The sequence below is a fragment of the Apis florea genome, unplaced genomic scaffold, assembly GCF_048593485.1.
Source record: "Apis florea isolate Af1SG1 unplaced genomic scaffold, ASM4859348v1 contig_2492_pilon, whole genome shotgun sequence".
NCBI classification, from domain to species: Eukaryota; Metazoa; Arthropoda; class Insecta; order Hymenoptera; family Apidae; genus Apis; species Apis florea.
In genome coordinates this window covers 1,547,371-1,568,780 of record NW_028256593.1, presented here as the reverse complement: position 1 = coordinate 1,568,780, position 21,410 = coordinate 1,547,371, and the positions used below count along the sequence as shown (strand labels likewise).

General features: G+C 27.3%; 4 protein-coding genes and 1 long non-coding RNA gene across 10 annotated transcripts; 3 read left to right on the top strand and 2 right to left on the bottom strand.

The window, feature by feature from the left end:
* Window positions 1-302: 302 nt before the first annotated feature.
* On the top strand, window positions 303-3,878 carry LOC100865504 (uncharacterized). Its single transcript, XM_003694065.4, has 5 exons — window positions 303-719; window positions 1,017-1,206; window positions 1,278-1,570; window positions 1,637-2,288; window positions 2,802-3,878. The coding sequence occupies exons 2-5, from the start codon at window positions 1,053-1,055 to the stop codon at window positions 2,882-2,884; spliced, it is 1,182 nt and encodes a 393-aa protein (XP_003694113.1). The 5' UTR covers window positions 303-719; window positions 1,017-1,052; the 3' UTR covers window positions 2,885-3,878.
* LOC100864909 (ATP-binding cassette sub-family F member 3) lies at window positions 3,277-7,360 on the bottom strand. Of its 2 annotated transcripts, none has more exons than XM_003694060.3 (9): window positions 6,951-7,360; window positions 6,744-6,849; window positions 6,328-6,514; window positions 5,503-5,837; window positions 4,921-5,419; window positions 4,629-4,852; window positions 4,175-4,539; window positions 3,875-4,095; window positions 3,277-3,798 (listed from the first exon to the last, which is right to left on the bottom strand). In XM_003694060.3, exons 1-9 carry the CDS (start codon window positions 7,021-7,023, stop codon window positions 3,652-3,654), a joined length of 2,157 nt encoding a protein of 718 aa, XP_003694108.1. In that variant the 5' UTR covers window positions 7,024-7,360; the 3' UTR covers window positions 3,277-3,651. The 2 variants fall into 2 exon arrangements, with proteins under 2 accessions (XP_003694108.1, XP_012342549.1); XM_012487095.3 differs by having other exon boundaries at window positions 6,749-6,849; window positions 6,951-7,158.
* Window positions 7,184-9,376, top strand: LOC100866224 (uncharacterized). Of its 4 annotated transcripts, none has more exons than XM_012487102.3 (3): window positions 7,184-7,330; window positions 7,658-7,798; window positions 7,933-9,376. In XM_012487102.3, the coding sequence occupies exons 1-3, from the start codon at window positions 7,328-7,330 to the stop codon at window positions 8,536-8,538; spliced, it is 750 nt and encodes a 249-aa protein (XP_012342556.1). In that variant the 5' UTR covers window positions 7,184-7,327; the 3' UTR covers window positions 8,539-9,376. The 4 variants fall into 4 exon arrangements, with proteins under 4 accessions (XP_012342556.1, XP_012342557.1, XP_012342555.1 ...); XM_012487103.2 differs by having other exon boundaries at window positions 7,196-7,573; XM_012487101.2 differs by lacking the exon at window positions 7,184-7,330 and adding an exon at window positions 7,337-7,578.
* A 1,437-nt stretch (window positions 9,377-10,813) lies between these two features.
* Window positions 10,814-21,219, top strand: Mi-2 (chromodomain-helicase-DNA-binding protein Mi-2 homolog). Of its 2 annotated transcripts, none has more exons than XM_086905992.1 (24): window positions 10,814-11,047; window positions 13,193-13,284; window positions 13,356-13,478; window positions 13,548-13,841; window positions 13,924-14,472; window positions 14,567-14,729; window positions 14,832-15,017; window positions 15,077-15,266; window positions 15,333-15,706; window positions 15,793-15,962; window positions 16,023-16,248; window positions 16,345-16,808; window positions 16,867-17,320; window positions 17,381-17,698; window positions 17,792-18,100; window positions 18,214-18,482; window positions 18,565-18,656; window positions 18,732-18,918; window positions 18,978-19,250; window positions 19,361-19,642; window positions 19,735-19,982; window positions 20,047-20,332; window positions 20,402-20,711; window positions 20,798-21,219. In XM_086905992.1, the coding sequence occupies exons 1-24, from the start codon at window positions 11,011-11,013 to the stop codon at window positions 20,800-20,802; spliced, it is 5,901 nt and encodes a 1,966-aa protein (XP_086762118.1). In that variant the 5' UTR covers window positions 10,814-11,010; the 3' UTR covers window positions 20,803-21,219. The 2 variants fall into 2 exon arrangements, with proteins under 2 accessions (XP_086762118.1, XP_086762117.1); XM_086905991.1 differs by having other exon boundaries at window positions 18,714-18,918.
* LOC147657908 (uncharacterized) lies at window positions 11,474-12,466 on the bottom strand. The gene is made up of 2 exons (XR_015291542.1): window positions 11,985-12,466; window positions 11,474-11,903 (listed from the first exon to the last, which is right to left on the bottom strand). It is a non-coding gene; the product is annotated as an uncharacterized LOC147657908 (long non-coding RNA).
* Window positions 21,220-21,410: the final 191 nt, after the last annotated feature.

Here is a 21,410-nt window from a genome sequence, read left to right as displayed (position 1 = left end):
TAATTTCTATATATATATATAGAATATTCATAGTAGAATAGTATATTCATATTTGTCATTTTTTTTTCTTACATTTTTAATGTATTATATAAAACATTATTTTTTTTATGATGAAAAACAGAAATATGTATTTTATTTTTAATTTTTTGAAATCTCAAAATTATTTATTACTTTTCCAACTTTTTAATATATTAAAAGAAAAATAAAAATTATTTTTATTATTGCAACTATTATTTAATTCCCGAATTGCATGAAATAAATAAATAAATTAAATTATGATTAGAAATGAAATGTTTAAAAATGGATGTATATATCTGAAAAGCAAGGATGCGGATCTTATTTCAATAACCAATAATATTATAGTTACAAAGGAAAGAAGATATGTTCTCATTTTAATGGTATGACTTTAAGAGCTTTCAGGTGTGGTACATTCAAGTGTATTCGTATGTACTGTTCGATCGAATATGACTCGTCAATGGTATAAACAAACGCTTGAATTTTATCGAGATGTGCATTAATTTAATCATTTATACGTGTGACGAGTTTATTTCAACTTATATTCATCATAAAAAATAACAGTGTATCTGAATATTTTGAGTCTGGAAAACTTTAGAATGTTATAGATTCAATTCGTTCATAATGATTCAGAAATTGATATAAAGTGCGGTAGTTTCAAAGACCATTCTATTCTGGATATAAAATCATTTTGTTAATTTTAGGTAAATAATTTATAATTTATCATATCATATACAAAAATTTAACATATGTTCTTAAATAATCATAAAACTTATAATACGAATGTAAAATATTGAAGAAAATATTGAAATTATTTTTGTGCTAACCTAATTGTAGTGTTTTCTGTGTAGGAAGTCTAATCTTATCTTATAAAATATTTAGCCTTAAAGTCTAAAGGCTTTAGCCTTTGTATGTTGTATTATTAATAATTTAATTATTTATAAGAATTGATTGAGATTTATTTAAATTAATCATTTTTTTTTATAATATATTTTTATTAGGAGTAGTGAATATTTCTGTAAAAATTAAATATAAGGATGCCTGCACCACCTCCACCTCCACCTCCTGTTTTCAATACATCTGGATCTAATGTAGGAAGCCAAGATAGAAGTTTACTTCTTCAATCAATTAGAGCTGGAAAAATCTTAAAAAAAACTATCACAATAGATAAAAGTGCACCTTTAGTTAGCGGTATGTTGTAAAATATATTTATTTTTTTCCAAATTATGTTTGTAATATAATAATTATTATTATTATTTTAGGTAGAGTAAAAACTGAATTAGGAAACTCTTCTTCTTTGAATATCAAAGAAAATAATTCTAATGTAGTTAACAGCAGCATTAATGCAAATAATGGAGGACCTATAGGATTAGGTGGATTATTTTCTAGTGGTATGCCTAAATTGAAACCTATAGGATCTAGAATGACTTCAACTGAAAAAAATACTAACAATATAAATAATATAAACTTGAATCAATCAACTGTCCCTAGTATAAAAAGAGGTCCACCTCCAGTCCCACCACCAGCTACTCAAAAGCCACAAATATTTGCTCAGGTAAAAATATTTAAAAAATTATATGTTTATAAAATCTAATAAATTTTAAGATTTTTTTTGTTTTAGAAAACAAATTCAATACCAGGACAAAATACTACAGATTATACTAGTTCAAATACTGAAGTATCTAAAGGATTTGGAAAACCTACTCTTGCACCAAAACCACCTTCCACATCCTCATCTGCATTGCACAAACCATCACCACCTCCTAAAAAATTAAACTTAACTACTGGAGGAAGTGTATCAAGAGCACAAAGTATGCGATTACCTAGATCACCTCCTGTACTTGCTCCAACTCCATCTTCTCTTCATCAGTCTCAAGATTGCTTAAATGAAACCCAACCAAGACCTACAAATCGAATACTTAGACCTCCAATCGCGAAACCTCCATCTCCTCCAACTTCTAGAACAAATAATACAATTACCACTGCAACTAGAGTAGCACCACCACCACCTTCTAGAATAACTGTTAGTGCTCCATGTATACCACCTCCACCTCCTCCTCTTCCTCATCGTCCAACTCCTACTCATCAAAGATTGGCTCCACCACCACCACCACCGCCGACACCACCTACAAGAAGTTCTTCTATGCGCAATGGACAAACAATGAACATTTTAGATTTAGAGCTTCGATTTGCAGATATGTTTCATTCTATTGCAAATTTTCCATCACCAGAACCATTTAAAGGATTTACAAAAATCTACAGTAGCAGAAATGGTGAGAATGATACACTTCAATGTCAATTGTACTCTTTCTTGAATCATAATATTAGACAATATACTGCAGAATTGTTTATGTAAATTTTATAATTTAAAATAGAACATTTGTACATCTAAGAATATTCATCACATTTTGCATGATTTGCTATTAACAATAATTTATTATATTTGATTACTTACATATTTTATATTTATATTTTATAGATTAATTAATTTATTTTATTTCATAAATAAAAAATTTATTTTTTCTTTCACAAAATAAAATTATGTTTGAAAAATGAATTGTATTTTAACTTAATTAATTCTAATTGCTTATTATATATTAAAATATATTAAGAAATTGTAAATATTTTATAAACTAATTAAATCATTAGCATTAATGTTAATTACTTATATTACATGATGCACATTTTCAAAATCCAATTGCATGTTAAACTATTGATAGTAATTTTTAATAAACAAAATTAAGATTTATTTAAAAAAAAGTAATAACAATATTTAAAAATTCCAGCTGCAAAACAGCAAGCTCCTGCGCCACCAATGTCTTCTATATCCAATACAATGGTACCATTAAACACATCATCTGGGGGTTAATTGTAACAATACAGTACTTCTTTGATATATTAAAAGTTTACAAATAATTTGTTATATTTATTATGTCATATGATTAGTTAATAATTTTTAAAATATTACAACGAAAAAAAAATTTAGATGAACAGAAAAAAAAACCAGAATAAAAGTATTAAAATTTACATATTATAAAATATTCAACATTTTAAGTTCATAAAGAATAAGATATCGATTTTAATATTTTTCATAGTTATATATTCTTCTTATAAATTGCAGTATATTATACTGTGTTGAACAAAGAATTATTTTTAAAAAAATAACTGAGTTTATACATAAATAATTGATCATGTAAATCATCTATATCAATGTAATAATATTTTGAATGGTTTTATGATAAGGATAGAATCTTATATATCTTTATTTATAACAACGATTTTTTATTAACTAATATACAATATTAAATATTAGAATTCTTTTAGATATAATTTATTTTAGCTGGCAGTTAAACGATGTGAAACTTTCCTAATTCTATATTGTTAAATTGAAGACTTAATCTATTTTGCAAATTTTATGTTAATAAACAATGATTTTAATGCTCTTTCATAATTTTATTTAAAATAGACAATATAATCTCTGCGATAGTATCGATATAAATAAATCAAAAATATTCATTATCCCAATATAAAAATAAATATTTTTATTTTCTTGCAAACTTCGAATTAATTGAAACTTTCACATCGGTAATTTAACTCGGGACAATGCAAAAATTCATAATACAATTAAAATAATTTTTACATTTCGAGTTCCTTTTCAATTATCTTACGATATTCGTCAAAACCTCCTTCGATACATCGAACAGAACCTTCAGCACATACCCAAAGTTCAGTGCATACCATGCGAATTAATCTTTCATCATGTGAAACTAATATAACACCTGCCTGAAAGATTTATTAAAAAATTGATTGTAATATAATTTAAAATAGAAACAAATAAATTAAAAACAAAAATTTTTACCTGACATGCATTTAGTGCTTTACCTAAAGCTTCAATAGATTCAATATCCAAATGATTTGTAGGTTCATCAAGTACTAAAAAGTTTGGCATAGCAGCACACATTAATGCAAATGCTACTCTAGATTTTTGTCCTCCAGATAAAGAATTAATAGATTGCAAAGCTAAGTTACCACTTATTCCAAAACTTCCAAGCATTCTTCTATATTCTTCAATTGGTTTTCCTGAAATAATCAAATAGTATAAAAAGAGAATTACAAATTTTCAATATTAATAATATATAAATTTCAAATAAATTCATACCTGGAAAATGATTTTGTAATAATTCAACTGGACATACACGCATATCTAGTTGATCTACATGATGTTGACTAAAATATCCAAATTTTAAATTTCTATGAACATGCACTGTACCTCGTGTTGGACTTAATGCACCTGTTATGATCTTTAAAAGAGTAGTTTTACCAGCACCATTTTCTCCTACGATACAAATGCGAGATTGTAAGCTAGCAGTCAAGTTCACAGAACTGAATATATATGAATTATCATTTCCTCCAATATAACTAAAGGAGACTTCATTAAGTTGTAATATTGGAGGACTTAATGGTTCAACATCTGGAAAGCGAAGAGTTACTTCACCTTCCTTTTCCATTGGTTTAAGTTCTGGTCTGTTGAAAATTAAAAATTTTAAATTTTAATTTTAATATTTTATAAAACTTTGTTTATTATTTAAATTATTTAAACTTAATAAACTTACAATTTTTCTAGCATCTTGATTTTACTCTGTACACTAGAAGCACGATTGGCATTGTATCGGAATCGATCAATGAATTCTTGTACGTGTGCTCTTTTAGCTTGTTGAGCTTCATATTCTCTTTGTTGATTTCTTTCACGTTCTCCTTTAGTTTTTGAAAATTGTTCATAATTACCTCGATATGCTTCAATTTTTTGTCCACGTAAATATAATATATCGGTGGGAACCTATCATTAAATATATTAATTTTCAAACAATTTTAGAATAATAATTTCAAAAATATAAAAATTTATACCGTGTCCAAAAAATTTCTGTCATGAGAAACAACAAGTAAAGTAGTTGGCCATGACTGTAAATATTTCTCTAACCATAAAATAGCTTTAATATCAAGCATATTTGTAGGTTCATCAAGTAATAAAAGATCAGGTCTAGAAAATAATGCTCTTGCAAGAGCTAGTCTCATTCTCCAGCCACCAGAGAAGGCTTTAGTTGGCCACGATTGTCTTTCAACAGAAAATCCGAGTCCTGATAAAATAGCACTAGCTCTAGCAGGTGCTTTGTCTACTTCTGCTAACTGCATTGCTTCATATATTTTAGCTAATTCTTCGCCTAGTGCATCCCCAGTTTTACCACCATCTTTTTCTATCATTGCTTGTAATTCTGCTTCTTTACTAAGCAACATACTCCTTTCTTGATCACATTCTAATACAGATTCAAGTGCAGAAGTATCGTCTCCAGCAACTTCTTGTTCTACATGTAAAACTCTTATATGAGATGGTATTCTTAATTGTTTACTAAAATGATTAGAATGAAATGGTACAAACAATTAAACAAGATATTTAATAATTAAAATGTTATTATAGAACAATTTTAATACCTAGATATCATTCTTAATAAAGTAGTTTTACCCAGTCCATTTCTACCTATAAGGCCATAACGTCTACCAAATGCAAGTGTTAAATCAGCTCCTTGTAATAATATTCTATCTCCATATGCTATATCAAAATTTTCTATTCTAATATCCTGAATCTTATTTACATTGCCTTTTGTTTCCATTCTACTATCCTTTTTACTTGTCATTTGACTTGCACTAGCAGATTCTATACCTTGACTTGTGATATTAATTCGTCCACTTAATTCATTATTACTTCTTTTTTCTTGTTTTTGTTGTAATTTTGCCTCTGCCTTTTCTAATTTTTTAGCATCTACTTTCTATTAAAGAATATTTTTTATATTTATGTAATCAAAATAATATATATAGTTAATATATTCATGAGAAGTTCTGTAGAGTTGATTCTAGAGAGTAAATTCTAGTTAAAACAAATACAAAAGTATACAAAAAGATCATTTAAAGCTTATTTATTAAATTATAAACAATTTATTAATTTTTTTAAATTATAAATTCATATTAAATAGAAGAAAGAAACAGAATATCACAACAATGTATAATAAAAATAATTTCATTTTTTCTCTATGTCGCATAATATAAATTCAATTACTTAATGAACTTAATAACTTCACTTAATAAACTTAATTAAAAATTTTTATATATCAAATTTTGTATTTTTATCTCTAGAATTGATCCTACAATTCCATGAATATTAACATTCTGCATGTATATATATGTGTATATATATATATATATATATATATATATATAAAAATATGTTATTAAAAATTATCTTCAAGCATAGATTTTTACCATGGCATCATCTCTAGTAGTAACCCATATACTCTTTATTTGTTCTACTTGAGCTTCTAAAGTAGCAGCCATAGTCCCCAAGTGTACTGGAGCATTTAGTACTTTGTTTACTCCATTTTTTCTCCTTTCAACATTTCCATCATTTGAATTACCTTTCAACATTTCCAATAGTTTTACACATATTTGCCTAAAAATAAAGAAATGTAAATTAGAAACATACAAAAAATTGTAATTAATATATTAATCAAATTTAAAATTATTTAAAAAATGAATATATCATAAGAAATTATTATTATTCTAAGTTAAAAAAATTTATCAATAATTTATCAATAAATCAAAAATTTAATGGTATTATAAGAACATATGATAATGTTATGATGATATAAAAAATGAGAAGTTTCAACACGTTTACAGACCTAACCTCATTTTCTGTTTTTTCTGCAACCTCGTGTAATACTTCTCCTATTGCTTCGTAAACTTCATCTCCATCTTCGAAATCATCCTTAGAGCTATCTAAGATACCTTCATGAATGCAAATATTTGTTATTTAAAAAAATATATATTATTTACAAATTATTATTAAATAACAAATGTTTTCTAATGTTAGGTTATTTAAAATATACCTTCCACATATTGATACAAATCATCATCTATTGTGGGAAATTGACTACGAATATATTCTCCACAGATTGCCATGCTAATTAACGTGTTGTAACAAAAATGTTAAAAAGAATTTACTTTGAATGATTTATAAAACGATATTCTTGACAGAACCAGACGTCAAAATTCCTTTGAACACTGCAAACACATGTTTATGCCATTTTAGAATATAATACTGTAGTCAAAACATCATCCAGATAGTTTAATTGATATTAAATAAATTCTTGATATGCTTAGTTCATATACGATTTTTTTAATAATATTTTAAAAAATCTCAGTTCTATATTAATAATTTCTAAAAATTCTTCGAAGTTCAATTTGATATATTATATAGAATTTAATGGTAAAGTAGCCATTTTGAAGCTGTCAAAACGATTTTTGTCATTTGATTGTGTATAATATTTGTTTCGTTGAATTCTGATATTTATTTATAATTATTATTCAATTTTTATGTTGCGGTCTATTCGCGTTATTAAGAGAATATATAATCGAAATGATTTAAAGTCAATAGAATGCAGGATAAAAATTTATCACTGTTTCGAAAGAAAGATGGCAAAGAAAGTTGATGGAAGTGATGTGAATTTTTGTAACGTAGACCAAAGTCTTTTCCTCAAAATTGTATAATAACACTATTATCAGATTTATTTAGCTTTATTTAAATTGTTTAAAGGAAGAGCAAAATACAGACCTGTATAAAATAGAGAAAATGGCGACCGACATCGAAGAATCAGACACTGATGATCATGAAAGGCCAGCTCCACCAAAACGACAATGTACACGATTCAAAGCTACCGAAACGATTTGGGATATGGTAATTACGAAATATAATTATAAATTATTTAATTATATATATATATATATATATATTTTATTCTTCTAAAGAAAAAATATTAAAGAGTAATAATATTTCAAAAAGTATATTTCATTTGAGCAATTACTTTATAGGAAAAAAGTTCAAATGGAAAAAAAGTGGAACAAATACAAGAAGTAGAAAATGTTGAATATGATGATGTAGAAAAACAAGCAAGGGAAAAATTAAAAAGATGGCAAGCTTGTCAAGTTGCCAAGGGATATGTAGATAATACCATTAACAAAGTATTAGAAAATTACATTATGGGAACATCATCTTCTTATTCTCTAGAGGAGTCTAGATTTCAATTATTTAGAGGAAATGATATGGAGGATACTGCAGTCATGATGGCAATTCGTAATCATGGTTTAGTTCAATCTGCAGAACTTGTTTCTCAATCCAATGCTTTTTACAGTGACAAAGCTCCAGGATATTGGACCAATAATGAGTATACAGATCTGCATTGTTTTTATCCAGCTAATCATAAACCAGATGGTGGAAATTTTGAGAATTCAGTAGCTACTACATCTACAAATTCATTGAGATTGAATGATTCAAAAAGTGCAGAAGAATATAATAGATTTGATTGGGATTTGGATAAAATAGATGAAAATGATCAACAGGAGAACTTTTTAGAAAGAGCTGTAGCAGAAGCTATAAAAAAAAAAGGGCTTAGTGCTCTAAGTGTTGATTATGGTTGAGCACTTTAAATATTTCATCTTAATATATGATTACACAATAGCATTGCATATAACTTTTTATCTTTGCAAATCCATTTCGATTTGTATAACAATTGCATAGATGATATTCATCAACAATTTTGCAATTAATTGTATTCTATTAGACAAAAGACAAAAATTTTTTCTCTATTTCTTTATTCATCATGAACAGATGTATGTCTAGTTATGCATAGAGATTTATCATATGCAATATATCCCAAATTAAAATATTTTTGACGAAAAATTAAATTTCATTAATATATAAAAAAAGATCAATGTAGATGTAAAAAGTTTTGTTTACGATTAATTGAATTGTATAAAATAAAAAGTTCAATCATATTTGATTTATTTAAAGAAAGAATTTTAAAAATTTCAAATGCTTAATTCTAAATATTTCAAATATGTACAATAACTTTAGATCATTGATAATTATTAATTATTATTAAAATTCAAAGATCCTAATTCATTCCATATAGTATTATATTGCTTTTATCCATTCCTGAAAATTATATTTTTTGTCATAATTTCTTACATGATATATGTTTTTTAATATTAATATAAAGGAAAATATATAATGAATTTTAGAAAGAAAAATGAATCTATTTTATGTAAGATTATTAAAAATATTTTCTTCTAACTTTTTCATTTATATACAAAGGCTGTATGTATTACAACATCTGTAAATAGATTGTTACGTATGAAACATATAAATAAAAGTTTCATTCACGTTACACGACGATATTTGTACAGAACATATAATGTGTTCTCTGTGCACATGATTCATATTTCTGGCATTTATGAATAAAGAGGTGTAAACAAATATAGTGACATGTCATTGTATAAAGAATTCCTGCAATATGACTTAAGCTGTAACTTGTTAATATTTGAAAAATCGATTAATTTTAAAACTAAATATTTTAATAATTTTTCAATAATTTTATTATTGTTATAAAACAAAGTTTTATTTAAAACTAAACATAATTTTTTTTTAATTAAAAAGAATTTAGAGATTTATAATATTTTAATGATATAAGTATTTCTAATTCGTGAAATATAATATTCTTTCTCTATATAATTTTAAGTAATGTTATTAAAATATTTTAATTCTTATCAAAATATAAATGTAAATCAAATATATATTTTTATTATGTTGAATTTAGGTTTATATTATTTCATTTGATATAGAATATATGAAAATGAATAGAAAAAATTAATTGAATTATTTTTTCTATATCAAAAATAAAAGAATTCTTTATGAAAAATTATATATATACATATATGGATACAAACGTATTTCTAAATCTATTAAAAAAAAAAATAATCAATTTCTTAATTTTAATTTATGATTGATTTATTGTATGTAGTGTATTAATACTATCGAATACTTTAATTGCATGATTTTGCATTAATTGCAAAATCAATAATATCTGTAAATTACGATATATTTTTCAAATTAAAAATGAACATGCCGAATAAAAAAATAATATATAAATTGCGTTCAATTATTTTGTCTTCATCAAAAAGGTCGATATACGAGTGCATTATATATGTATATATATGTATATATATGTGTATATTATGTGTACTACTCGACTATTAATCATACCCGTAAATCCGTACACGCATACTATTAAAACTTGCTATAATTTATATCGAACTAATATGGTGGAATTCTTATACAAAACTAATCATTAAAAATTGATGATATATTATTTATATTAATAATAATTATTAATGTAATATATGTTTTTGAAATGTAATTTTTTTTATAATAGAAATTGATATATTTTGAATTCATCAAATTTAAAAACATTAAATAAATATATCTTAAAATAATGTATAAAAAAAAATAAAAATAAGATTAAAAAATCAACAACAAAAGAAACAAAAGAGACCGGTTATAACGAATACATATATGTACACGGAAATATATTATTATTGAAAAAGGAATCTTTTTTCAAAAATTAAAAATTTATTCTAAAAAAATCATGAAAGGATAGACACAAACGGTAAAAGATATAAGAGAAGAAAGGAAAGATAGAAAGAAAAAGAAATAAATACGGTAAATTCTAAGGATCATTCGTATATATTCGTATACAACTACAGCACACTGTAACGGGGCGAACGAGAAACGAGGAAAAAGAAAGAGGGGAAGAAACGAACTCTCACACAACGAAGAGGGGAAAGCGAGGGGAGAGAAAATCAGTATGAGTGGGGAGGAATGAGGAGAACTGACGAATCGCGTGAAAGAAGAAGCATACAGCAGTAGGTGCACATCGGTGCACGTACAAGACGAAGTGACGGCACGCCGAAACTAAAACGCGGAGAGCGTTGAGGTACAAACATTTAATGTCGCATTTCCGTACTGTTTTTCTACAGTGAACATCTTGATTAGTGAGTGATTAAATTCAGCTCAGTGTTTTTCGAGTGTATAGTTTGTTGCGATACTAGAGAATGGCATCCGATGAGGAGGTAGACGAGAGCTACGCGGGTAAGTGCAAAAAGGGATACTCTCGATCACGAATGCTACCGGAAAGTTATATCCTCGAACACGCAGGACGCGCGCTTTTCGTACGATGGCTGCCATGTCAATTGATCCTTCTATGGTTTTCCACACGCTATCTTATTATTCTCCATTTCATTGTAATTCTTATATGTTTTTATTTGATTCAATGGCAGGTTAATCGTTATAGAAAAAATTATCAAATTCCTATTTGCTAAAATTTGTTTGTCTTTTCTCAAAAAAGAAAGAATTAACCTTTGAATTGTCAAATAATTTTATGATCATTTAACGATACTTTATTTGGAAATTTAATGGATCTTTTGCAATCGCAATGCAATTAATCATCATTAAATGCAAAGCAAAATAATCAAGTATAGGTTATTGTTTACATTCAATAGTAATATAGAAATCACATGGCTTTTTGAATTTCTTTTATTTTTATAGCTGCAAAGTTTTCAATACAAAATTTCTGGTACAATTTTCTTGAGACCTTTATAATAATTACATTATAGATTATGACACTACGATTTAATATATTAATTTCAACAATTGAATTTTTATTTAATATCGGATATTTTGCCTTATTCTCAATACACTCTTTACATAATTCATGTTTAATGATCTTTCAGTAAATTTTACTTCATACAATTAACCTTGTTTATTGAATTTGAATTTGATTTTCCTTGTTTTCAATTCGAAATATTAAAAAGGTTGCATTGTTTTATTGCATATGCAGATGCGCTATGATCTGCTTCAATCGTGAAATAATAAAGTAACTTTATTTATTGTATATATTTCGGTTTTGAAAATTTTTGTTTAAAATTTTTCTTTGTAAATTTTATTTCTTTAAAAAAATAAAAAAGAAAAAAATACCGATTATAATTTTTAGTAGAATTTTTAAATAATTTTGTAATATATACATTACCATCTGGTATGTCTATATATGTGTCCATATATACACATTATTAATCGCAATATATAAGTAACCGGTACGAGTTTTTTGAAAACTTATGTTTCACTGGATTTATTAAAAATTTGAGATGTAAATCATGATTATAGCTTCGTTTTCAGTTTTTTCTATATAATCAAAAATGAATATAAAACTGAAAATATTATGAATATAAAATATAGACATATACATTTAATGTGGTAAGCCCTTTCGAAGAAAATGGCGGACGCACGACAAAGCATTCATCGAATGTGGATTAATCTAAAATAATTTATGTATTTTGATTGTTAATTTAAGCTTCATATTCATTTTCAAATAATACTTATACTTGCGCGCATATTTATTTTTTTACAGAAATATTATATTATATTGATTTTATCATTCTGATTACACTGAAGAAATAAAAAAATCGGTTTATTATAAAACATTACTATCGATTTGGCAATTATCAGTCCGTCATCATTTCGCAACTCGGAACATTTCGTCCAATAACATTTGTTTGAATTGTTTCCCTGTTTTATACTTTCTTAAGCATTTTATGTTAAAACTTTAGAAATTAACAAATTAATAAAAATTTTCTTTAGAAATTTTTTTATTAACTAAAAATTTTAATTTATAATGTGTATATATTAAATTTAGAAAAAGAATTTTTTAGAAAAACGAATAACAAAATATTTATCTTTTTCATATTATCGTAATATTATGATAGAAATTTTTTCAAACGGTTTGATGTGAAATATTTATATACATATAATTATAAATTATATAAAATGCTTGTTTTTTAAAAAAATAATATAATATATAATAAATAATATTATTGGCAAACCATAAAATATTAATTCATATAATTAATTTTATTGAAAAATGCACACACGCGCGCGCACACTCATATCATATATATATATATACATACATATATATATATATATATATATATATATATTGACTATTCTTAAGCCTATATTATAATGAATACAGATATTGATTTTATATAAGTCAAAGATAGCCAGTGAAAATTTAGTTTAATATCAATCATACATGAAAATTATATTAGAAAAATAAAAGTATTATAAAACATTATAAATAATATATTTACATGAAATATCATTTTTTATGAAATATCATTATTGATAATTATATTTTATTTTTTATAAAAATATCATTTTAATATATTGAACTTCTAGGAGAAGATGATTTAGATGAAACTGGAGGTCAAGTTTCAAATGTTAATCAACAAGTGGATGGTTCATCTGATGCAGAAGAATCTCAAAGACTAGTTAGTATTTAATATATAGATTGTTTTTTAAAAATGTTCTATTATTTAAAAAATATTTTTTTTTTATATAGGAAGAAGATGATGATTATGAACCAGAGGAAAGAAAAAAAAAGAAAGGGAAAAAACGGAAAGCACGTAGTGAAGATAAGAAGGGGAAGAAAAAAAAGAAAAAGAAAAAATCTGATTCTGGAGATGTAATTATTTTTATTTTATCTTCATAAATATGATTAGTTTATTTATATAAATGTTTATTTTTTATTTAGGAAAGTGATTTTGGAGGTGGTGGTGAAACTGGTGATGTAGCTGGAGATGATAGTGATTATGCAGGAAATAGAAAAAGTAGAAAGTCTTCTTCCAGGAAATCATCTAGTCATAATGCATCAGCTCCACCTAGCCAAGAACCTACAACTGGAATGCCCACAATTGAAGAAGTCTGTAACACATTTGGATTGACAGATGTACAAATTGAATATACTGATGCAGACTTTCAAAATTTAACTACCTATAAATTATTTCAACAACATGTTAGACCACTTCTAGCAAAAGAGAATCCAAAAGTAAATTCATTTCTAACAAATCTAAATTATTTTTTTCAATAATTTATTTATCTTTAATATATTTTTTATTATTTATTTTTAGGTTCCAATGTCAAAGCTTATGATGTTAGTAGCTGCTAAATGGCGTGATTTTTCTGAATTAAATCCTCATACACAACCAGATACAGATGTGTCATCAGCAAATGTAGATGAGGATAGTAGAAATGCAAGAGCAAATCGTAGTGGTGCAGTACAAGAAGGTGAAGATGAAGAAGAAGATGATGAAGATAGCGATAGAAAACGAAAATCACGTGGATCTAGAGCAAAAAAAGGAAAGAAGGCTTCTAAAGTACCAACACTTAAAATCAAACTTGGAAAACGTAAACGGGGAAGTTCAGATGAAGAAGCAGAAGGTAGTGGTGTTGGTACTGACAGAGATTCAGATATGGAATTTGAGCAGATGTTAGCAGATGCAGAGGAACCTGTTGGTGCAGATGGGACAAATAAAGGAAATATAGAAGAAAGCGGGATTGAACCACCGGCAGAACCACCTGTTCGTAGAAAGGCGAAAACCAAAATCGGAAATAAAACTAAAAAGAAGAAGAAAACAAAAACTACATCAAAGTTTCCAGATGGAGAAGAAGGTCTTCAGGTATAATTAGACTCTCTTTGATTAATAATCATGTTTTTTATGTTGAATAAATATATAAAATATTTTTTATAATATTTATATTTCTTTTACATAGACTGATCATCAGGATTACTGTGAAGTATGTCAACAAGGTGGAGAAATTATTCTTTGTGACACATGTCCTAGAGCTTATCACTTGGTATGTTTAGAACCTGAATTAGAAGAAACGCCTGAAGGAAAATGGAGTTGTCCTCACTGTGAAGGAGAAGGTATTGCAGGTAGCTTCCCGTTACCCTAAACCTTTTATCCTTTCCCAACATGCTTATGTGTATTTGATTAATAAAACAAATTGTAATTTATATTATTAATTCTTTTTTCAGGTGCAGCAGAAGATGATGACGAGCATATGGAATTTTGTAGAATATGTAAAGATGGTGGTGAATTGCTATGTTGTGATAGTTGTACTAGCGCTTATCATACACATTGTTTGAATCCACCACTTTCAGAAATTCCTGATGGTGATTGGAAGTGTCCTAGATGTTCTTGTCCACCTATACGTGGAAAAGGTATTTTAAAAATAAAAAATAATGCATTATATATATTTAATTAATATTTAATTTCTTAGTTGCAAAGATCTTAACATGGAGATGGAAGGACTGTCCAGAAACACCTTCTGAAGAACCTTCAACTAGTAAAGCTACTCCCAAACAACGTAGAATGCGCGAATTCTTTGTGAAATGGGCAGATATGTCCTATTGGCATTGTGATTGGATTACAGAATTACAGCTTGATGTTTTCCATCCTCTTATGTTTAGGTATGTACTTACACAATAGACTTAATTTTTCTTATTGATAATTTTTTTTAATTTTATTATTATTAGAAATTATTCACGAAAATATGATATGGATGAACCACCGAAATTGGAAGAACCATTGGATGAAAGCGATTCTCGTGTAAAACGATTGAAAGAACAGGACGGTGCTACTAATAGAGATGAATACAATTTAGAAGAACGATTTTATCGTTATGGAGTTCGTCCAGAATGGCTTGTAGTACATAGAGTAATCAATCATAGACTTTCAAGAGATGGTAGAGCGACATATCTTGTTAAATGGAGAGAATTAGGATATGATCAGGCAACTTGGGAAGATGAGCATGAAGATATTCCTGGATTAAAACAGGCTATTGAATATTATTTAGATCTCAGAGCCGCAAATTGTTGTGATGGTAGTTCTTCACGCAAGGGCAAGAAGGGTGAGAAGAGTCGGTTAATTAATTTTTTTCTTTTTTTAATCAAATGTTATGAACTGTAAAGTGATTATATTTTTTATTATATCCAGGTAAAGGCAAGAAATCAAAGACTCGTGAACTTATTGATGATGAAGAAAGAACGCCTAAAAGATATACTCCTCCACCTGATAAACCTACTACAGATCTTAAGAAAAAATACGAGCGACAGCCAGAATATTTAGATCAGACTGGAATGCAATTACATCCTTATCAATTAGAAGTATATATCTTTATCGCAATATTTATACCAATTATTTATTTTTTAATTTCATAATTTCAGGGTTTAAATTGGTTAAGATATTCATGGGGTCAAGGCATAGATACTATTTTAGCAGACGAAATGGGACTGGGAAAAACTATTCAAACTATTACATTTCTTTATTCTTTGTACAAAGAGGGACACTGTAAAGGACCATTTCTGGTATCTGTTCCCCTATCAACTATCATTAATTGGGAACGTGAATTTGAAACTTGGGCACCTGATTTTTATTGTGTTACTTATGTTGGTAAATATATAAATGACTTTAATCAATAATTAATAATAATTTCATTAATGTTCTTATTAATTAATAAGATTTTATAACATTTTATATTAATTTTAGGTGATAAAGATAGTCGTATTGTAATTCGAGAAAATGAATTGTCATTTGAAGAAGGTGCTGTTCGTGGAGGTCGAGCATCAAAGATTCGATCGAACCAAATTAAATTTAACGTACTCCTTACAAGTTATGAACTGATTTCAATTGATTCTGCGTGTTTGGGATCAATAGATTGGGCCGTATTAGTAGTAGACGAAGCGCATAGGCTCAAATCTAATCAATCAAAGTTTTTTAGATTATTAGCATCTTATAATATTGCATATAAATTATTATTAACTGGAACTCCTTTACAAAACAATCTGGAAGAATTGTTCCATCTATTGAATTTTCTATGTCGTGATAAATTTAATGACTTAGCTGCATTTCAAAATGAATTTGCTGATATTTCGAAAGAAGAACAAGTAAAGAAATTACATGAATTACTTGGGCCACATATGTTAAGAAGATTAAAAGCTGATGTGTTAAAGGTATTATATAATTTATAGAGATTTTATATTATTTATTAATTTCTTTTTTTATTTATAGAATATGCCAAGTAAATCAGAATTCATTGTCCGTGTTGAATTATCTCCTATGCAAAAGAAATATTATAAATATATATTAACGAGAAACTTCGAGGCATTGAATCCTAAAGGAGGAGGTCAACAAGTATCGCTATTGAATATTATGATGGATTTAAAAAAATGTTGCAATCATCCTTATTTATTCCCAGCTGCGTCTCAAGAAGCACCAACCGCACCAAATGGAAGTTACGAAACATCTGCTTTAATTAAAGCAGCAGGAAAACTTGTTCTATTGAGCAAAATGTTAAAGAAATTAAGAGATGACGGACATAGAGTATTAATCTTTTCTCAAATGACAAAAATGTTGGATATTCTCGAAGATTATTTAGAAGGAGAAGGTTATAAATATGAAAGAATAGATGGTAATATTACTGGCGCCCAACGACAAGAAGCTATCGATAGATTTAATGCACCTGGTATGTAAATAGTTTCATTATTTATTACAAAAAGAAAATTAATAAGTTTATTTTTAATAGGTGCACAACAATTTGTATTTCTTCTTTCTACTCGTGCCGGTGGTTTGGGTATAAACTTGGCTACTGCTGACACTGTAATTATTTATGATTCTGATTGGAATCCACATAACGATATTCAAGCATTCAGTAGAGCTCATAGAATTGGCCAAGCTAACAAAGTCATGATCTATAGATTCGTAACTCGTAACTCTGTCGAGGAACGAGTTACACAAGTGGCAAAACGTAAAATGATGTTAACGCATTTAGTCGTAAGACCTGGTATGGGTGGAAAAGGTGCTAATTTCAGTAAACAAGAACTTGATGACATTTTACGATTTGGTAAGTTTTATTAACATTTAAATAAAAAATATATAAAAATAATAAAAAAAATAGAATTTGAATATGAAAATCTATAATTCTCCTTTACATTAGGTACTGAGGAATTGTTTAAAGAGGAAGAAGGTAAAGAAGATGAAGCTATTCATTATGATGATAAAGCTGTGGCTGAATTATTAGATAGAAGCAAGGAAGGTATTGAGCAGAAAGAAAATTGGGCCAATGAATATTTAAGTTCATTCAAAGTAGCATCATATGTAACAAAAGAAGGCGAGACAGAAGAAGAAGCTGATACTGAAATTATCAAACAGGAAGCTGAGAATACTGATCCAGCATACTGGATCAAATTATTAAGACATCATTACGAACAACAACAGGAAGATATAGCCAGAACACTTGGAAAAGGTTAATTATTATATAAATGTATAATATTATTATATAAATTATATATAATTATATACAAAATTATATAAATTAATTATAAATATATAAATTAATTATAATTTAATTATTTTTAGGTAAACGAATACGTAAACAAGTAAACTATAATGATGGAGGAGTAACTGGAGATCAAAGTACAAGGGACGACCAACCTTGGCAGGAGAATCTCTCCGATTATAATAGCGATTTCAGTGCTCCTAGTGATGATGATAAAGAAGATGACGATTTTGATGAAAAGGGTGATGGAGATTTATTATCTCGAAGAAGTAGAAGAAGATTAGAAAGGAGAGACGAAAAAGATCGACCTTTACCTCCATTGCTTGCTAGAGTTAATGGAAATATTGAAGTATGCTCTTTCTCTTTCTTTTTTTTTTATATTTTTTTATATTTAAAAATTAATATAGAAGAAATGTGATTGCTTAATTCAGGTATTGGGCTTCAATGCTAGGCAGAGAAAAGCATTTTTAAATGCAATTATGCGTTACGGTATGCCACCACAAGATGCATTTAATTCTCAGTGGTTAGTTATTCGCTCGAGATATAATCCGCAATCAGTAAATTTAAAGTACTGTTAAAGTATATTATCGCATTTCAGGCTGGTGCGAGATTTAAGAGGCAAATCGGAAAAAAACTTCAAAGCATATGTTTCTCTTTTTATGCGGCATCTCTGTGAACCTGGTGCAGACAATGCCGAAACATTTGCAGACGGTGTTCCGAGAGAAGGTCTCAGTAGACAGCATGTTTTAACAAGAATTGGTGTAATGTCTTTGATAAGAAAAAAGGTAAAACTCTTTAGCAATTAATTTTTTATTTCTTTTTAATCATTTTTATTATTTAATAGGTGCAAGAATTCGAACACATTAATGGATATTATTCGATGCCTGAAATGATACGAAAACCAGTAGAACCTGTAAAAGTAGATGGTAGTGGAGATGGAGTAACTGGAACTAGTAGTACTAGTGCAACACCAGCTACTTCTAATGCTGCTAGTCCAAGTCCTGCTGCGACTCCAACTCCAACAGCCATATCTGGAACTACAACTACTGATACTAATAAATCTAATTCTGATAATTCTGAAGTAAAAGAATGCAAAGAAGAACAAAAGGATAAAGAAGTAATTATATTAATATAATTATTATAATTATATATTATATATAATTGTATTAATTATTAAAAATTAAATAAATTTCAATTAAACTTGTAATAAAAAAAATTATTTTTTAGATTATGGAAACGAAAGATGTGAAAGAAGAATCGAAGGATTCTAAAGAAGAAGAAGAAAATAATACAGAGAAAGATAAAGATAAAGATGATGTGAAAAAAGAGGAGAAAGATGCAGAATCAGAAACAATGGATAAAGAGAAGGATAAATTGGACATTAAAGAAGAAAAGTCAGTAACGAAACATGATGAAAAAGTTGAAAATATTGAAAATAAAACAAAGCAAGATTCTGAAGAAGATGTAGTTATCGTTAAAGATGATGAAGAAGAAACTGAAAAACGAGAAGTATTTATTATTACATTAATAAACTAATGCAATTTATTTAGAAAAATTAATAAGATTTTACAAGATTAACAAAATTTTCAATTTTACATTAGGAGAAAGATAATAAAGAAAAAGATATAAAGGATTGTGATTCAGAAACGATAAAACCTAAACGTAAGTTCATGTTCAACATAGCTGATGGAGGTTTCACAGAATTACACACATTATGGTTAAATGAAGAAAAAGCTGCAGTTCCTGGTCGTGAATATGAAATCTGGCATCGAAGACACGACTATTGGTTATTAGCTGGTATTGTTACACATGGTTATGGTCGCTGGCAAGACATTCAAAACGATATCAGGTAATTTATAATAGGAAAATTTATGTTTAATATAAATATATGCTATTTTAATATTATTTTGCAGGTTCGCAATAATTAATGAACCATTTAAAATGGATGTGGGCAAGGGTAATTTCTTAGAAATAAAGAATAAATTTTTAGCTAGACGCTTTAAATTGTTGGAACAAGCATTAGTGATAGAAGAACAATTAAGAAGAGCTGCATATCTAAACTTAACACAAGATCCTAATCATCCTGCAATGAGCTTAAATGCAAGATTTGCCGAAGTTGAGTGCCTTGCAGAATCACATCAACATCTTAGTAAAGAAAGTCTTGCAGGAAATAAACCAGCAAATGCTGTTTTGCATAAAGTAATATCTCTATTGAATATTTTTTTATTTTATTTATTTATAATTCATTTTTATATTATTTTATTATAGGTATTAAATCAATTAGAAGAACTATTATCTGATATGAAATCTGACGTAAGCCGTTTACCAGCCACTTTAGCTCGTATTCCACCTGTTGCACAAAGACTTCAAATGTCAGAGAGATCTATATTGAGTCGATTAGCAGCTACTGCACCAGGCGGAAATAATTCTCAATCAGGTCAAGCAGCATTGTTAGCGCAACAATTTCCAGCAGGTTTTTCTGGTGGACAATTACCAGCTACATTTGCTGGTGCAGCTAATTTCGGAAATTTTAGACCACAATACTCAGTACCAGGTCAACCACCACAGGGATTCACAGGTATGCGATAAGTTTTAAATTTTTAAAATTTTAATATAGAACTTTAATTTTTATAGTCATTATTACAAAAATAATTTATATTGCAGCTTGAATAGTAAATGATTAATAAACATTGGCTCAATTGAAAACTCATAATGGCGCATATTAACACTATGTTTTAACAAGATTGTATGCGCTGCATTATTTTTCGTAAATTACGATTTTTAGCTGAATTTTATTAAAAAAGGCGTTAAGATAAAGAAGTAACAAAACAGACATAGATATGCAGACACATATGTAATGTTACATCTAAATTACATTATTTCTGTATTTATTATGTGTACATTCGGCGTTTAGCATCAAGATTATCATGTTTTTGTATTTATACATATACGGTCCTTGTAGAAAGTGGCATAAATTATTTTCTTAAGCTAATTAAGAGTGATTTATATTTCTTCATCGACCGGCGTGTGTATTATATTGTAATGATAAGTACATTTTACTTAATACAAACGAAAATAACAACTTATTTAAGAAACGAGTACAGATTACAGAGATTTGCGCAATTTAAATTTAAGATGCGCTAATTGATTCATGCAGTTTATCGTTCAGTATAATTTATTTGCAATTTTTTTTTGCAATAATATTTTACTGACGAATGCCAAAAAGACTTAATTAGTCAAAAACGTGTCCTTCGATATGTGTATTTGTGAATTCAGG

Coding starts and splice junctions, on each gene's coding strand:
- LOC100865504 (XM_003694065.4), top strand. CDS start 1,053: ATGCCTGCACCACCTCCACCTCCACCTCCTGTTTTCAATACATCTGGA. Junction 1,207..1,277: donor AAGTGCACCTTTAGTTAGCG/GTATGTTGTAAA, acceptor TTATTATTTTAG/GTAGAGTAAAAACTGAATTA. Junction 2,289..2,801: donor AATCTACAGTAGCAGAAATG/GTGAGAATGATA, acceptor TAAAAATTCCAG/CTGCAAAACAGCAAGCTCCT.
- LOC100864909 (XM_003694060.3), bottom strand. CDS start 7,023: ATGGCAATCTGTGGAGAATATATTCGTAGTCAATTTCCCACAATAGAT. Junction 5,420..5,502: donor TTATTAAGAATGATATCTAG/GTATTAAAATTG, acceptor TAATCATTTTAG/TAAACAATTAAGAATACCAT. Junction 4,540..4,628: donor ATCAAGATGCTAGAAAAATT/GTAAGTTTATTA, acceptor AATTTTCAACAG/ACCAGAACTTAAACCAATGG.
- LOC100866224 (XM_012487101.2), top strand. CDS start 7,438: ATGTTGCGGTCTATTCGCGTTATTAAGAGAATATATAATCGAAATGAT. Junction 7,579..7,657: donor GTGATGTGAATTTTTGTAAC/GTAGACCAAAGT, acceptor AATTGTTTAAAG/GAAGAGCAAAATACAGACCT. Junction 7,799..7,932: donor CCGAAACGATTTGGGATATG/GTAATTACGAAA, acceptor ATTACTTTATAG/GAAAAAAGTTCAAATGGAAA.
- Mi-2 (XM_086905991.1), top strand. CDS start 11,011: ATGGCATCCGATGAGGAGGTAGACGAGAGCTACGCGG. Junction 17,321..17,380: donor CGATAGATTTAATGCACCTG/GTATGTAAATAG, acceptor TATTTTTAATAG/GTGCACAACAATTTGTATTT. Junction 18,101..18,213: donor AGCCAGAACACTTGGAAAAG/GTTAATTATTAT, acceptor AATTATTTTTAG/GTAAACGAATACGTAAACAA.